At 44.3% G+C, this 17,852-nt stretch overlaps 1 protein-coding gene across 23 annotated transcripts in view; it reads right to left on the reverse strand.

Annotated features, from left to right (window-relative positions):
• Positions 1-17,852, reverse strand: part of KALRN (kalirin RhoGEF kinase) — a 617,732-nt gene that overhangs the window by 97,025 nt on the left and 502,855 nt on the right. For 3 of the 23 annotated variants that reach the window (XM_074330723.1, XM_074330719.1, XM_074330752.1), the window contains exon 1: positions 11,802-12,045. The exons of 15 other annotated variants lie outside the window; for them this stretch is intronic. In XM_074330723.1, the coding sequence (XP_074186824.1) occupies positions 11,802-11,886 (85 nt within the window). In that variant the 5' untranslated portion in view covers positions 11,887-12,045. Of the gene's footprint in view, positions 1-11,801; positions 12,062-17,852 lie in introns of those variants that run through there. 5 more of the 23 variants (XM_074330748.1, XM_074330741.1, XM_074330724.1 and 2 more) reach the window with 4 other exon arrangements.

Genomic DNA, 17,852 nt, shown 5'->3' on the forward strand with positions numbered 1-17,852 from the left:
GTCTGGCTTTATGCTTCTCTTATTCTACCTCCCTTGTGTTCTCCCTAGAATATTTAGCGAAACCTTTTGGAAAGACTCCTTAAACTCAGTCCAGAATGCATGTAATATCTATTTGAGGGCTAGAAGAATGGTAGTAACAAGACTTTTGGTACTTATGTCAGTTTTTCAGACAGGATCCCTATGACCTCAATCTAAATTCCACCTCCCACCAGCAGATATTCTCATAGCATCCTTTGAGAACACTTAGAAAGTCTGTGTGTGAGAGATCTACTGTCCCCTCTAAACTGTAAATTTATAAGGGTAGTGCCATGTCCATTTTGTTCACTGGCTGTGATTCCTGATTATACCCCCGTCCTGGAAGAGTCAGAGATGACCTGTCCAGGAGACCTTAAGGAAGGCTCCCAGAACAGTGTGGCAGACCTCTCTGGGTTCTATGGGAAGGCTTCATGAGACCCTGATTACATTGGAACACACTGGTTATCCAGGCCTGGTTTTAGCTCAACCTTGACTTTCCATCTGGCCTGGAAGGTCACACGAAGGTCTCTTGAGATGTCTTAAGGAGGTCCTTTGTGTTGGCTGGCCTTGCTTGGAGACACTGGGCCAGTGGGGCAGACCCTGATTTCATCAGGACCAGTGAGTGGGATCTAACCCTCAGCTCTAGGTCCTGGAAAGCTGGCTATGATTTCAGAGTGTCAAGTTCCCCCAGAATTCCTCCAGACATTTAGAAACACCAGATGCAAGTGGCCACTGAGTGACAGATTTCTATGGGAGCAAATCTAGAGCAGGCGGCTAGGACATAGTTCCAGGAACCTGAGAGTGATTCCGATTCACTGAGGTCCCCTGACCCCTAGGTTCCTTCCAAAGAGCTGAGTCTCCCTACAGACTTGATCTAGTGCGTCTGCCCTCCTCATTCCCCCAAACAAAAGGCAGGACTATTGTATTAATACATTTCACTGCCTTCTCTACAAAGATACAAGCCATATGCTACAGACAGAATGTCTAATCACCAATTGAGACCCCAGGCAAGTCATTTCTCTTTTACAAAGTGCTCTTCTCATGGACAAAACTGAGATCTTTACGATCTGGGATGCTGTAAGAGTCTAGTGTTCTATGATACATAATCAAGGCACGCGGTATATACAGCTTTCCCTAGACAAATAGGGAGATGGCTCTAGCAGCCTGGATAGCACTGTGCTCAACCAGGCACACAGGGATGCTTGATGAGGACAAAAATGAGGAGGAAAAAAATACGGTTCAGAATGACATAGTTGGACACACAAAACATCATTCAGATAAATGACAAAATGAAACTTGCCCAAGTTCAACCAGGAGTCAGAGCAGTGGGCACCCCACCCCGCCACACAGCCTCATCTTTTCCCTTCGACCCTGGAGCCTGCAGGCCAGCAATGGTTATGTCACGTAAAGAGGCAGAACTGGAGTGAAGTCAGGTGGCTGAGAGGTTAGAGAGTTGGGAGATGGTAGCACATTATCATTCTCTTCCTGTTCACTGTTCTTTTCAGGAGTTTCCTTCATCATGTTCCTGAAAGCTGGCTAATCTGAGCTCCGTACGAACTTACAATTTAAGCCCCACTTGTTCCCTCACAACTATGTTACTGAGAAAGGAAAATGTGTAACTGCTTTTCTTGAATATTTCAGTTGAGAAGGCCTGTGGGCATCTTTAAGCATCAAAAAGACCACCATTCTCCTGGAATTGTGGAGAGGGCTGGGAGGATGGCCTTGGATTGGTCCTGGAATGGAATAGAAGGATACAAAGTGGGACACTTTCTACTCTGGTACCTCAGTATATCATGGTCTATAAAATCTAGGATAGCTCTGTCCAGTAGTAATACAAGGGAAGTCACAAATGTGAGCCACGTATATCATTTTAAATTTTCTCGTAGTCACTTTAAAAAGTAAAAACAAACAGGTACAATTAATTTTAATATATTGCATTTAACCCAATACCTCGAAAATATTATCATTTCAACATGTGATCAACATAAAAATTATTGAGATACTTTACATTTTTTTGTACTAAGTCTTGGAAATCTGGTACATAATTTATACTCACAGCACATCTCAATTTGGATTAGCCTCATCTGAAGTCCTCAACTAACGGCTACTGAACTGGACAGTGCAGCTCTAGAAGGCAGGTCTGACCTGCTTTCTTCTGTGGTCTCGTGCACGTCCCTGCTGCTTTGCTCACCCTATCTCCTCAGCCCTTTAAAAATCCCTTCCTGGCCTTTGAGCCTCTTTGTTTGCTCGGCCCACTCCAAACTCTTTGGAGTGTACTTTTTCTCCTAATAATGCCACCTTGGGCCTTTGAGCCATTCTCTACTGCTCAGGTCCACTCCTATGTCTTTGGAGTGTACTATCTCTTCTAATAAACTACTCTTTCACTACTTTTTAAAAAAAAAAAATCCCTTCCAGCCTTTTAGGCCCAGAGAGAACTATCTCTCTCTCTCTCTCTCTCTCTCCAGAGAAGTCCTCCCAAATCACTCTAGGCTGCTGTGTTTCCATCAGCTTCTGCATAATTATTTTAGTCAGCAATTAGGTAGGACTTTGGAGCATCTTTCCTCTTATTGTCTTCAGCAACTATTTTCCTTTTTCCCCCCTCATTATTTACTGTTTCATACTTAAGGAACAGCTCTCAAATTGACCTGCAAGATCCTCGGGGGCATAGAAACATATTCTCTACGGTCACTAGTCCAATATCTGCCACATAGTACTCATATATGGGGGGATACATACAAAAATGCTCAGCTCAGTTTCCCATATGATTAAGTGACTAAGGAAATCATTTGAATGTGACAGTTGGCACAGGACCACAGAGACTTCTATAAACTCAAGTCTAATAATAATCTAACACTTACCTAGCACCTACCATGTGCCAATACTAAATGACTTATATATATGTCAACTAATCTAAGCCTTGTAAAAGCTCCATGACTAGATTCCATGATCATCTTCATTTTAAAACCAGTTGAGGAAACTGAGGCAAAGAGTGTATGTAAGTTGCATACACATAAGTAGCAGAGCTTGGATTCTAACTCATTCTGGCTTGAGTCCACGCTCTTAATCATCATGATATATCGCCTCTCAGTTCAGAACAACCACAAAATATATTTTTATACCCTGCAGATCAGCCTAAGAATCAAAGGCATTAGTTTATTATACTCTCAGCCTGGACATTTCCTTAGATAAAAAGAATTAAGTTAATTCCGAAAATGTAAACAGAAGTAAACAGTAGGAGACACATGAAATTCCTCGTCCCAGAGGATGCTGTTCATAAATCCTTTGAAAACAAAAAACAGTACACCGCCGGGTGTGAAACTGCCGGGTCACTGACAACAAAGTCAGTCTTGAAAGTTCGAATGTCCTTTGATTCAGGAACTTCACGTCTAGGGATTTAGCCTATGGAAGTAACTATGGGTGCATGGCAAGACTTAACTATAAGAATGGTCATTACAATATTGTTTACAATAGCAAAAATTAGAAACAACCAAAAATATGGAGATTGAAAAGAAAAACATACCATATTTACACATGGGAAAATGTGCATCTAGTGGTATGCTGGTAAACCACTCTAAATAAAACCAAAAAAAATTTTGATTTGTGGCGTTTGGTGATTTTCCCAGTATAAATCCCCCCACCATGGCTCATCTCAACCCACCAATGGCGTAACAGTCTGCTATCGAAATCCTGAATATTTAAAAATTCCAACCTGAGCTGAACAGGCTTCAGCATATCACTGAATGCATCCATAAAAATGTCACAGAAGTTGTTCAATATGTTACGTCAAAAAAGTTTGTAATATTACTATATCATATTTCTGAAAAACAAATACACACATAAAAAAGACTCAAAAAATATATTCAGAGTGTGAATAAGGTTATCTCTAGCTAATGGAATTTTATCTTCATTTATCTGTATTTCCAAATGTTTTGCCAATATTTATGTATGATTTTGCTAGGCAGGAAAATATAGTCAAGGCTCTCTTTCCTACTTACAATAATTTAAAAATGACCTATCTTTTAAGGTATGTCTCAAAAACAAAACAAAACAAAACCCTTGGACTTGTTCAATGAAAACGACCGTACAATCAGAAGCCTCAAGGGTGAGAAAATTCCTAACACCACATAAGTAAGAAAAGAACGAGAAAGGAAAGGTGGAAGTAGGGAGTGGAGATATATAAACCCCAAGACAAGAATCAGTCTGTCTATATAGTCTGATTCGGGAAAGATCTATTTCTTTATCCAGGGCCATTCCTAATCCCGTCCCATCAATCTTTTCACCATTATATTGAATCAGTACTAAGAACTATCAAGTGTAAGTCTGATTCACAATGAAACACTTGACAGCCATTAAAAGTATCCTGGAAATGCATCTACATGGGACGATGTGCAGACGATTAAGTGAAAGCAAGTTATAAAGCAGGATATAAGATATGAACCTATTTATTTTAAAAGGGGGTAAACATATAGAAAGGGATAGATTAAGTGGTTAAGGAGTAGTTTCTAGGTGGTTTAGGATTATGCTATAAAAGTTAAGCTTTTATGGTCTTTGTTTGCCTAACTTTTGATTTTTGTTTTCTATAGTAAGCATAGTTAGCTTTAAGAGTAATGAGGAAAACAAAATAAAAGCAAAGGTGTCTGAATGGCAAGAAAGACACAACAAATTCCCTTACTGGACCCTTGGGAGCTTTGGAGCTCACAGAACCGTAGATGATGCCTAATGCCTCCACCTTCCCCACTCCCAACCACATGGCAAGTGAAAGTGAACTAGGGGCAGGGGGAAGCTCTCTCTACACTTCTCCAAGCTAGAGGCCCTGGGGGAACAGGAAACCTTCCATGATAGAATGCTTTTGCTGGAGCTGGGGGAAGGGAGGAGGAAGGTGAGGGAGGGTGGAGAGAGAAAAGAAAGAATAGAAAAAAAATAAAGCAAAGAAGCCGGCTAGAGGGCATGTTAAAACACAGACTGCTGGGTCCCACCCCAGAGTTTCTGTGCCCCTGGGGCCGAGAATCCGCAGTTCTAACACATTTCCCTGGCGACTACACTTGGAGAACTTCTGCTGTAAGTAGAGAGAGAAGAGGAGGCACCACACAGGTGTAAAACTGAGACCTGAAATCTGTGCAGAAGCAGAGTGTTTGCAATTCTTTTTAACAGTGAAGCATGGTTCCCCCTTTGGATGGTGAAAGAGCCATCCTTTTGCTACAGGAGCAATATGGGGATTCTAAAGGCGCGCGGCAGGGGGGTGGGGTGGGGTGGGTGGGGGTGGTAAAAAATTGGGAGTGGCCTGAGAACCTGTTACACACCAGGCACCCTAAAAGAACAAACACATGCCTACAACTAATTCCACACCAAGGAAAAGCAGATACGCCTGGAAACAAATGTTTTCCAAGGTACTGTTTCAACCTAGGGGCAGAAGGGGTTTCCCTTCCTTTCACTTTGACAGTTTCCTCACTGTAGTCCCTAGGAAAGCCATAAGAATGTGGAACAACCTGTTCTGTCACTCTGATCTTTGCTCTGTTACCTGGCTAAGACCAACTTGGCAGCCTTCTAGCTACCTCACAGGTGTAACCAGGGCTCCCTTCCTTCCAGGAAGTCCAACAAAGTTTCTGTCAACCTTGAAAGATGTGCTCCATTATTCACTGTATGAACTAAGTGGAGAGCCAAACCACCCATGCCCCAACCCCATCTGTGTGGAATACAGAAGATACCGTGTTTCCCCGACAATAAGACCTAGCCGGACAAGCAGCTCTAATGCGTCTTTAGGAGCAAAAATTAATATAAGACCCGGTATTATATTATATTAATATAGACCCGGTATTATATATAGTATATATAATTTAATTATATACACTATTTATAATATAATATTATATTATACCTGGTCTTATATTATAGTAAAATAAGACTGGGCTATGCAATTGATCTTGGCTGGAGTGAACAGAAAAACGCCTTTCATTAGATTGTTAGCCAAAGCCAAGGGGTAGGCAAAGAATAAGTGGTGTCTTCTTACACAGCATAGGTTCTCGGGAACTGAAGTTACTGAAGCTATTCTCCAATTCTGGTACCCTGTGTTTCCCCTCAGAGGAGAATAACGTGGGGATGCTTAGGTTTCTTGCCAGTGTCTTCTTTCGAATGCTCTTTTATGTTAACATACAGTGATTATAATACTAGCAGTAGTCTGTGTTTTTTTTCCCTCTCCTAATTGGTTTAATTAAAAAAAGAAAGAAAGAAAATCCGTCATACTTCTAGATCACAAGCTTTCTTTACCCCAGTGACAACGCCACAGCATCGAGGCACAGTTGACAATGGTTTGAACCAAGACCATTAAATTACAGTATTACCTCCTAGAGAACCCTCACAAATTTAGCTATTGAGGAGTCCCCAGAGGATGGGCTCTATGTATAGCATTACAATTACTGTTACCATCAGCAACAAACCTTTTTAAAGCCCTTTACATGCCTGGTGCTCCGCTAAAGCCCTTCACATACCTCATCTTCACAACAGCCCAATGGGGTCATTCTGACCACCCCATCCTTCCCCCCCAGTACCTAACCCAGGGCTGGCAGGCAGGCAGCACATAAATATCTCTCAAATGAATTAAAACACAGTGTGTTACATAAAAACCAGTGCCCTTCAAAGATGGAATGACAGGAATGCATTTTATTGATTCATTTCCACCTGAAAGGGTACACTTCAAGAAAAGGGACAAGAAAGAAAGGGGGAAAAGGGAACTCTGAATTAAACTGAACCACAGGGGAAAAATATAAACAGACATTTTTTAAGAACATGTGTCCAAGCTGCTCTGGGAGAGGCAGATACCTGCCTTCTGTGGTCTCGGGACAGAACAGCCCCTCAAAGCAGACCAGGCAGGTCCAGTTCCAAATGGCTGTGGGCAATGAAGGCACCCCCCCCATCCCCTGCAACTGCAAATCATTCATAGTCAACACCCAGGTTCCAGCTTGGGGATTGCCGCTACCCTTCTCAGATGGGTCAGCCTTGTCTCTGTTCAGAGTGAAAGAAGCCACACACCCAGGCAGACAATGGAGTTGAGGAAAGAGAACAGGAACCGGTTCTAGTTCTGAACCTGCTCCCAAGCGGCTGGATCTCAATTTCCTCCTGTAGAAAAGGAGATCTCGTACATGATCTCTAAGGTTTCTTCCAGTTCTAACGGGCCATGATTTAGTCCCTCCTGCTTGAGAAGCCCCCCTCGGGTTTGAGAGCCATGCGTTTTCTATGAGCCTCCTGGAGGAAAAGCCTGGGGTTTGATTTGAAGGAGAGGGCAGGCCATGCAGCCTCTCACTCACTGAAAGAGAAGCAGCACTTCAAAAGCATGGGGAATGTTTTTAGGGCAGATGAGAACAGCATCAAGAGTCTCCAGAGGACCATCGGGAAACAGAAGACCAACAACACTGCTCCCGAGTACGGAATGCCTGCAATATTGTCCGGGCACAGAAGGGAATCCCCAGTGTTCACTTGCTTTATTAAAAAACAAACAAACAAAAAAATGCTTTTAAATTAGTTTGCATAAAACACAGAGTCTGAATTGTTACCTTTTTATTCCAAGTTAGGTCTTACCACCTTGTAGCACATGGAACCATGAGGGTGACATGTCTACAGCGTTACCAGTGATCGTTGGACCCACAGCTGTATCAGAGGAGGGACATTGGCTTCAGTGTCCAATCTCCACGTCATCCCATCAAATTCATAAGCTCCCATTTCTATTGGGCTACATTCTGACTGGCAGTCAGGACAGTTATCCAGGCAATAACTGATATCCCTGTTACTACTCCCCAGTCAGAGAATCAGATACGGGAAGAGAAGCATAGGATTTGGGTTGGGGACAGTAGGTATGCATGGTAATGCTCCCCTGATTACAGTATATCCCTGGGCACCAGAGAAAACCAAGAGATATATTGGAAAAATATACATGCTAAATGGTCGATTCAATATTCATTGTGGTGAAGGTACTTCCAAGAAAATGAAGAAATAAAAGAAAGTGAAGAAACAAAAGGGTATGCATTGAGGTCCCAAAGATTTTGTCCCTTGGGTGGTGACTTAAACAATAGTGAATGTCCTGAGGGCTCCTCTTTGAGGTTACCAACACCTTTCTAAAGAACTTGCTATCATGGCTTCACACGTTAAATTCAGTTTATAAAATGAGCTGGATTAATTTATGGCCAAAAAAGAGACATTCACCTGAAGTCTTAGGTTTCTGCTTAGTGATTCTGGGAAAAGGTAAGAAAACAAAAGCTTATATAGATGAGGATGACTTGGGATGCCCTGCGAACCCCCATAACCCTTACACTCCACGATGTCAGAATTAAGCTGGAACCCAACCGCCCCTGTGTGAAAGAGCCATGGGAATGTGATCCCAGCATCTCCTCCAGGATAAGTCACCACCCCTCCATCTCTTTACTTCTGAGATACTCAGACTCCTGAGCTGGGCCCTCTCTCGCAGTGCACATGGGGACACTGCATGTGCTTGAGACGCAAGGACCATGATGCAGCAATAAAGAAGTATATACATAAATCCCGCACACACTGTGGAGAAGCAGAGGGTGAGAGTAAACAGGAAAGCGTTCCAAGAAGGGACTTGTGTCCACAAACTCACAGGAAATTACAAGTTGACTAGAAAATTAAAGGTTCTAAAGCTGGCTTCCACCTAGCGAGGTCAGAAAGATCTCTCGGCTCCGTGATTTAAGAAGTCACAAACTCCAAGTGATTTGAAATCCCCTTTGTCACTCTGAAGCAAGCTGCCTTCTAAAATTTTAAGATAATTAAAGAAGAACCCAGAACTGACCAACGGCTCCAGGCTTTCAGGAAAGTCTAAGTAGCCAAAGCAATCCTGAAACTTCCCAGAGTGTGACGGTGATTAATCACCCTTCAGACATATGCATGCCATTATCTCATGATTTTTCACTCCCCAAAAGGCAGTTTTAAATATATCTGTTGTCTTTCTTCCTTCTCACCTGATCTCTATTTCCATCCTACCCTTGGTTTTCAGTTTCCTGCCCTTCAACACCAATTTCAAGGTAGGAAAGAAAGACCACCTTTCATCAAACCTCTTTACCACACTCATATTCAACAGAACCCAAAACTGGCAAAGAAAAATAGATAGTTGCTGTCCTCACTTTTCTGAATCAAAAGACAAGCTCAACTAACTTCATTGCGTATTTTTCTTAAATATTGTATTCAAAGGCCACACAGGTACAGCCCTAAATCCTTGACACTTACCCTAGTGCTAACAATTACAACCACTTGGGATTTACCAGAGAAAGTCCAGGATGCCTCACTTAGCTTTGCGTCAAAAATAACCAGAACATTCCATTTCCTCTTGGTTCCCTTTCCTCAGATTTTAGAAAGAGATGTCCTTTAAATCCCAAGCGACTGGAAGCCAGTTAGTGAAGGCCCTTTGAGTTGCGAACCATGGTAGTGGGTTCTGACCCACTAGGTTCAAAGTGCAACTACTGGAGAAGTAGACAAGATCCAAGTTCTCTCAGGGGAAGAGATAGAGACCAAATAACACACCGCTTTTATTTAAAAGGAGAAGCTGCCTTTCAATTGCATTAAGTGTGTACATCCAGAGAAACTGGTTTAACTGCACAGGGAGGCAGACCTCCCTGGCTGTGATGCCCTCCATTCTAGTCTGCCTCTCCGACTCTTCCCTGAGCCCTTCTCTGTGTTGCAATGGGGCGAGGTTTTTCCGACAGTTTTGGGGCTCTAGGCAATGTACTCAAGCTCAGTACAAGACCTCAGTTCAATCTGCTTCTGAATAGATGCCTAAGGCTGGGTGGAGACTCAGATCTCTCTTTTCTGTTAGAGCCGACTGAGGGGCCCCAGAGGGATGGCCCAATAGCACTGTCTCCCTGCCAGCCCCAGCCAGGAGCGCCTTGAAAGGTGCCTAAGTCACCTCTGCCACTATCTTTCTCATATTCCAGCCCCAGCTTCCCATCTTCACGTTTCAGATCTAGGAAAGAGTAAGGAGTCAAGCCCAGAGGGTAACAAGGCACCCACCTCTGTTACCCTCCTTTTCCCTTTAAAGCTGCTGACAGTCTCCTCCGGCTCCTTCCACATCACCTTTCCTCCCACGCCCCCTCTCCAAACCACAGAGCCTGCAGCCACCGCTTTCCCACTCTTGCAGGCTGGAGGCAGCTCAGCAGGCGCCCCACGCAGGCTCCCCACCCCTTCCTGGGCCACAGCACAGAGGGACAGGCAGGGCAATTCACAAACAAAGCAAGGACGAGAGAGAGACCCTGGGAGAATTACTCGGTAGGGAAGCTGGGCTGCCACACATCTGGATAAGCGCCACCCAAGTCCCTGCATTCTGACTTTGGACAGGAAACGGACTCCCCAGAAATCCTGCTTGGAAACCCTTCACCATGAAAGCAGAGCAAACCCACCCACCAGATTCCCTTTGGCCATTTCCTGCTTCCTCTCACTTTTAATACCCCCTTCCTTCAATTCCCAGCCTTGGTTTTAAAGGCTTAGATTTTTGTGAGGGTCCCTGGCCCCCTAAGATTCCTTCCCCATCTGAATTCTGGCTTTTTGAGCTGGCAGCCACACAGTTCCAGGCTGTTCTAATTAAATGCAGAGACTGAGAGAATCTCATGCTGGGCTTATGAACATTTATGATTTGGGGAAATGTCCTTCAGATTTATTAGTTTTTGTAGCCTTGTATCTGCTCAGGAAGGAGAATCTGTCAGGGCAGTGATGTGTATGTGGCATAGGAGATGATGAAGGGTTACTCGGATGAAGTTTATTTATCAGTAACTCAGAGAGAAAGTTCCAGCCAGACTTTGTTACACAAGAATGAGGACAGAGACTGGGGCATTATAATGGGGGTGGAGGCAACAGGTCCAATAGGTGACACTTAAAAAGGGCAAATGTCAAGTGAGAGGCTATAGTCTCACTTCTAACCACACAGAAACAGAATCTCTCTCCCCTCAACTTCCAAACTGAAGTGTTAAAGTGACATGACAGCTGTAGCAACATCTGCTAACTCCGTCTAGGAAAATCGGATTTCTTTTTCAGGAGAGGCTACAAAATTGATAACCTTCCCTCTGGGATCCTTCTCACCACCTTGTTTTGTAGGCTGATTTGGGGGAAACAAGTTGCTTCCTGCAAGTCTCCTCAACAACATTAAAATTAGAATAATTAAACTCAGTGCTAATTGGGTACATAGAGACTTCTTGGTTAACTAATGAGCCAAACTCTGGCCCAGAGCTGCAAACCTACACAGGCCTGAGAAAGCCCACGCAGAGAAAAGCCGCTGCAGTCCCCAAAGAAAATTGTCACTTGGCAAAAATAGTTCCTGGTGTAGAGACAAGTGTCAAATACATTCCTATAGCTAGGAGTCATCAGTTAATCCCGAAGCTGAGATCCATATGTAAATGAGAGCAGGGGAGTATGGCTCTGCCATTGTGGGATGACACGCACAGCTCGGAGTGCCCTCTCCCCAGCTCCCGAATCCGCACCCCACCCCGCTGCAGGCTGGCGCCCAGACATCCAAAGTCGCTGATAAGTAGTAACTGAGTTTCCAAACTGCAGCTCGTATCCAAGTTAGAACCTCACCGAGGGGGGCGGGGGGAGGGGAAGAGAGGGAGACAGAAACTGTGTTCTGCCGGGGAAGCTGAAATGTACAGCAGTTCAGTGCAAACTCTCTCCTTTTGCCGCCCCCCCCCACTCCCCTTCCCCATGTCTCCCACCCCGGCGGTCTCCACCCCCCCACCTTGTATTCAGCCGCCCCAGTCTTTGACTAAAAGAAGGCGCAAACGCCAACAGTCACTCACCTCTGCACGACAAGCAACAGCAGCACTTAGCAAAGAGCCACCCCAAAGAGGGACCTCGCGTGTAAGCCCGGTCTCCACCCTTCATGCTGTCACACGGCCCCAGCGCTCCCGCATGGCCCGGGGCGCCAGCAGCGGGTGGCAGCGCAGGGGGCAGGAAACTTCAGCGCCTCAACCCTGGAGCCAGCTCCCTCCTTCGCTCCCCGCTCCCTCCCTCCCCACCGTCCTCTCCCCGCACTAAAGCCTCGGTCTGACTTTCTGGGAGCCTGAGCCACCTTGGGGAGGAGGGGAGGGGCCCCGGCGGGGAGGGAGGGCCTAAGGGGGGCGGAGTTCCAAAGTCCAGCTGTTTGTTGGAGTCGCCACCAGCAGCGTGGCCCAGAGCCTTGTGCAACGCCGCCGGTGGCTGTGGGCACTGGGCAAGCCTAGGGAGGATGGTCTGTGTCTCACACAGACCCTGGCACAAAACAGGTGCTTCTTCTGTGCAACTTCCACTCCTCAAAGGTCACCATGATTAGCTTCGCTTTAAAATATACAACCAGATGAGGCCCAAACCCCTGGGACAGGAGCAGATTTAGGGTCAAGACTCAATAATGCTTTTTCTCTCTCACAGGTTCTCCCTCTTCTTCCCCTCAGTCTTCAAACGTGGACAGCCTCCTCTGCACTGAGTTCACCTTCACCTACCCCTTTTCTTTCCCTCCTTTTAATATGTAATACTAATAATAATAGTGCCTCCTTTTTTTTCACTGGCTCCCCAGCGGTAATAATATGCAAAAGCACTCTGGATTTGGACACATAAAACCAAAATTCAAAGCTATTTTTTCCCTCCTATTAACTGTTTGACCTTAGACAAGTTACTTCACTTTAATGATCTTCAATTTCATCATTTAAAGAATAAATAAAAGAAGGAAAAAGAATACCTACCATGTTTCCCCGAAAAGAAGACCTAACCGGACAATCAGCTCTAATGCGTCTTTTGGAACAAAAATTAATATAAGACCCAGTATTATATTATATTATATTATATTATATTATATTATATTATATTATATTATAGAGCCGGTCTTATGGTAAAATAAGACTGGGTCTTATATTAATTTTTGCTCCAAAAGACGCATTAGAGCTGATTGTCCAGCTAGGTCTTCTTTTCGGGGAAACACGGTATGTTACAGGATTGCTAATAGAATTTTAAAAGATCCCCGGAAGTACCTGTTAGAGAGGAGATGTTTAGTAGTCCCAGCTGAGTGAACGCCTGCAGAGAAACCCCAAACATTTTATTTATGGTGGAAGACTTCCATTCACCCTCCCCACAACCACATCCTGTAGACCATCTACCATTCCTTTACTTCCCTATCCTTTTCTCCTTTAAATCTTTTTCATATTTCAAGACCAAACTCATATCCCCCCTCGTGCCATGAAGCCCATCTGGACCACGTCAACTGGACCTTCCCATGAACCGTTGTGTTTATCACTCAGAGGGCATTTCTCGTGTGTGTATGTGTGTGTGTGTGTGTCCAGATTTAGAGAAAATGGATTGCTAGAAACATGCAATAGTGATAAAGTATAGAGGACTCATTCATCAGGAAAAAAGGAAAGTTTGTGAGAGGAATACAAAATATGCTTGATTACCTAGGTAACCAATACCTGGCGGAAAAAGAGCCGAGGGACAAGACTTTTAGGAGTTACCAGGATTTGGGGCTTCCTTTCTCAGTTTGGACCTTGTTTAGATTTGTGCCTTATTTATGTATACATTACATCTGCCACATGGTTAGAACACAGTAGATGCTCAGTAAATGATATGATAGTAGCACAACTGTATGAGTAACAATTACTAACATGTATCAGCATTTATTTGTGCCAAGCAGTTTCCTAATTACTTTCTATACATTAACTCATTTACACACACACACAGAAACCTTATAAGGTAGGGTCCTCTTAACCACTGCCATCTACCACTGCCATCTCCCTGCTGGCCTCTCCTAGCAAGAATTACATAAGAATCTCATTGTTAAGCAGGAAATGTGTAGCTGGTGCTCCACGTACAAAACAGAGAAATGAAAATTCAAATTGCTTATGCAGCCTGTACCCCATATTCCTGATTCACTGATTGTCCTCACTACTGGTCAGTCTCATCTGGCCAGCTTGAATTACTATAGGATTATAGTCATCCCGGGTTTCAGTTCTACCCGTGACAGCCAACTACTGTCTAGTTTTCTCTTCCATATCACCAAAGACAACTCATTTTGCTGTTCTTTGCAAGCCCAGAAAACGGCCAGCACCTTCAGCCCTCGTGAAAGTAAACCTTATTTGCTTGTGATCCCCTGTGTAGGGGTTATGATACAAGAGTTGATAGATATTTGGTCTACCTACTCAGTCCACATCTTTAGATACTTTTGGGGCATTCTGGTAGGAATTCAGAGATGTTTGAAAATTGCTTGGTGAGTAACCAGTTACTTTTTTACTTAAATATTCCTTCTGGGCCTTTCTGTTCGGGTGACACTGATCACTTCTGCAGTAATCCTTTGCAAGGGGCTGATGACAGCATCTTGCAGAAACTGATGTGAGTTAGGTGTCTGAGAAAGACCTAGCCCTTCCTTAAGAAATCAGAGTACCAGTAGACCTTAAAGTAGTCTTCGTCTCCATGAAAAAGATCCATCAGGCATGTTTCCACCGGTCCTTGTAACCCAGGAATATATCCGACTCTCAACTCAACATAAAACCACTAGGGACACCTATCTATCTTAAGTTGATATGGTCAACACATTTTTGGCCATCCTGGAGATTCACTCTGGGGTTAGGCACCAATAACCCAAGAGTCCCCTTGCTGTCCTCATGTGCCTTCCAGAATGGGACCAGCGATGTCTACAACATGACAAGAAAGTCTTGAACACTATTGGGGCACTGCAGAGAGAGTCTGCAGAGCTACTCATTAATGCAGCAAATACTTATGAGTGCCTACTATGTGCCAGGCTCTGTCCTAGGCACTGGGTCTACACTGGTGAACAAAAACAATCCCAGCCCTTGTGGAGCTAACCACTAGGACAGACTCATTTGCATGTAAAAGGAAAGGGAATGAACATCAGATATTTGACCAAGTTTTGAATTGAGGGATTTAAGAAAATAGGTGCCTGAATCCTGTGACCTGCATCTAGATGTTTCAAGGTAATGCCCTTGGGACAATTTGGAGGGGATGCTAGGTAAATGGCTTTACACACTGACACTTATTCAAATCATCAGGAAAACTTTAAAAACTTCTAGGTATTAGCATTTTTAAGGCTTTCCAGGAGATCCCAGGGTGGAACCAAGCTTAAGAACCATTGAGGCCTGGGTCTCCCATCTCCCCACCACCCAGCACTGCCTCAGATTTATTAATTTTGGGCATCAATATTTTTAAAAGTTCCCCAGGTGCTTGTAATATGCAGCATAGTTTGAGGACCGTTGGTGTCATGTGGTGGTTCTCAAACTTGAGTGTACCTCAGAATCACCTGGAGGGTGAGTGAAAACACTGATTACTGGGCCCCACCCGCAGAGTTTCTGATTCAGTAGGTCTGGGTGGGACCTGAGGATTTGCATTTCTCCAGGTTCCCAGGTGACACTGATGTTGGTACAGGGACCACACTTTGAGAACCACTAGTGCAGAGGATTTCCCCCCATCTGTCAGTGATCTACGCTCACTTCTTTTCATAATAACACCTGATTTTTCTTTGAGGCTCCAGCCCTCCTCCATTCTCAGACCATGTTTGTGGGTGTGGCTGACATCCTCCCTGGGTTCACCCTCCATTCCAAGGATGGGCCCACGATCTGCACTTGGCCAGTCAGTCACAGGGATTGGTTCAGACTTAGCACATGATCCAGTTTCAGCCAATGAGCATACACTGTGAGACCTTAGCAAGAACTACTGGGAAAGCAGCCATCTCTTCCCCCAAGATTTCTGAGTTGGTAGAATGTTAGCCTAAAGCAGGTGGAGGCCATTTTGTCATCACCACAGAGGAAGAAGTTACCTGAGAATAAGGCCAACATGGAGGAAAGAGATGTGAGAGAGAGAGAGAGAGAGAGAGAGAGAGAGAGAGAGAGAGAGAGAGTGTGGAAAGGTCTGAAATCATCTGAAAAACTAAATACACTTTTCCCCAAATCCTTATTGATCTATGGACTTTGAGACTCCCGATAAACTCCTCTTTTTTTTCTTTTTTTGCATAAGACAGTTGAATATTTCTAATTTCAGGGTTTTCCAACACCACCCACCCTCTCCCAAACTTCAGGCTAAGGACCCCTGCACTAAGGCAATATCTTTAGTGTTCTTAATCTTCAAAGAGATGGCTGAGTCTCATCCTTATTTTTGGCAGTTTGTCTTTAGCGATGCCTCCAGTCAAAGTCCATTTTACATGCATGAGGTGTTCCACCTGCCTATGTGTCCAGTTTATGTCTCATATCTCCATTCCCCACAACAGTGAACCCCAAAGAGCCCCTGCTGGTCTCAGCCTGCAGACATGCTGCGCCAGGTATATCACCACGCTGGGCCTGACACCAGGGACTTATGGGACTGCCCTCTCCCCCCAGTTCACCGCTGCTTCAGTAATACGGGACCATAACCTCGGGCATCGGCCCTTCTCACCAACAGACGTTATGTTGGTGAAAATTTTTCCTTTAGGAAACTCCTTTAGGATTGCTCTCTTCAAATGTACAGGAAAAGGATTTTTCAAAATCCCACTTCTCAACATTTCTTAGTGAGAGCTCAGCCCAGAGACAGAAGGAATAGCAACCATGCCTAGACATTCCTGTGAGAACCTTCTTACTGTGACCAGTACAGTACACACCGTCTACAGAATGTGCTCGGATAGGCTCAGAGAGGGCTGTGAGCAGATTTCTTGGTGAACAGGGAGGACAGGCCCTGCTTTCCTCATCCCACCCAACCCATCATTTACCTGCCTTTTCCTCCAGCAGTGAAGCTCACCTGTGGCACCCACTCCCAGATTTTGAACCCGAGTCACAGCTACAGTTTTAAAAAGCTCTGCAGGTGATTTCAATGTGAAGTCAGGGCTAAGAACCACTGACCGTGGGGCTCCAGATCACCCACACTCGGGGATCACTTCCTGCATGGTTGATACAGTGTTTAGGGAGCGCCTGGACTCAGATGTTTTCACTTGCTCGCAATCTGACAACCAGTCCCTTGACTGGGTTTTCCACCGCCTGTTACATTCTTCGTTTGCCAAGCTGCACATTCCTTAAGCCTCGTCTTCCCTGTGGAGATTTCTGACCTGTGAACTGCCTCATTGTCGATGGTTCTTACTTTCCACAAATTACTGTCCTGGCTTCCACTTAGGTGGCTTACAACTTTAAGATTCTGGCTAAGTTGTGATCATTTATTCAACAAATGGTTGGTTTGTGAACACCTACTATTTGCAAGTCACTAAGCTAATCTGTATACGGGAATTTATATGGGAAATTTATATGAAAAATATAAACTGAATAAGGCATGTTCCCTGAGAAAAGACAAAGAACATGGTGAGTTCTAAAAAAAGCAGTTGGTTCCATTTTTGTTGTTGTGGCAGAAAAAGGAAAGTGGACACAGACCAGGACTGGACATGGGTAGAGGTTTTATCTTTATGTAAAAAAAGAGGAATTGAGATAATCATCAGCAACCAGAAACACTTAAGATTAGAGAAAGGAGGTACAATGTGTACATTGGTTCTACATTTAATTTGAACTCCAAATATACCTTTTAAAATTGTGGACTATCCATGTGGGTAACTATTCCCAGGTAATGGGTGCTGTTTTAATAGTAAGAGCTACAGAAAAAGCCTGATTGCCAGTACTATGCATAGTAATCTCTTCTCCTAATTGTCTCCATTTAGTGTGGTCTAACCACTGCACCACTGCTGGCTCTGTGGGTCTGCCATCCACCTGGTGACCGCTACCAGGTGCCAATGACTAAACCATCACTTAGCTCATCCTATATCAGTAAATGCGTTCTTCCATGCTTGCGCACTGAACACTTGTCTGCCTCTTTCTGGCTGTCTCACTTATCTTCAAGGAAGTTAGGCCGCAGCTCATCCTGTC

Source organism: Rhinolophus sinicus, linkage group LG01 (genome assembly GCF_036562045.2).
Source record: "Rhinolophus sinicus isolate RSC01 linkage group LG01, ASM3656204v1, whole genome shotgun sequence".
NCBI classification, from domain to species: domain Eukaryota; kingdom Metazoa; phylum Chordata; class Mammalia; order Chiroptera; family Rhinolophidae; genus Rhinolophus; species Rhinolophus sinicus.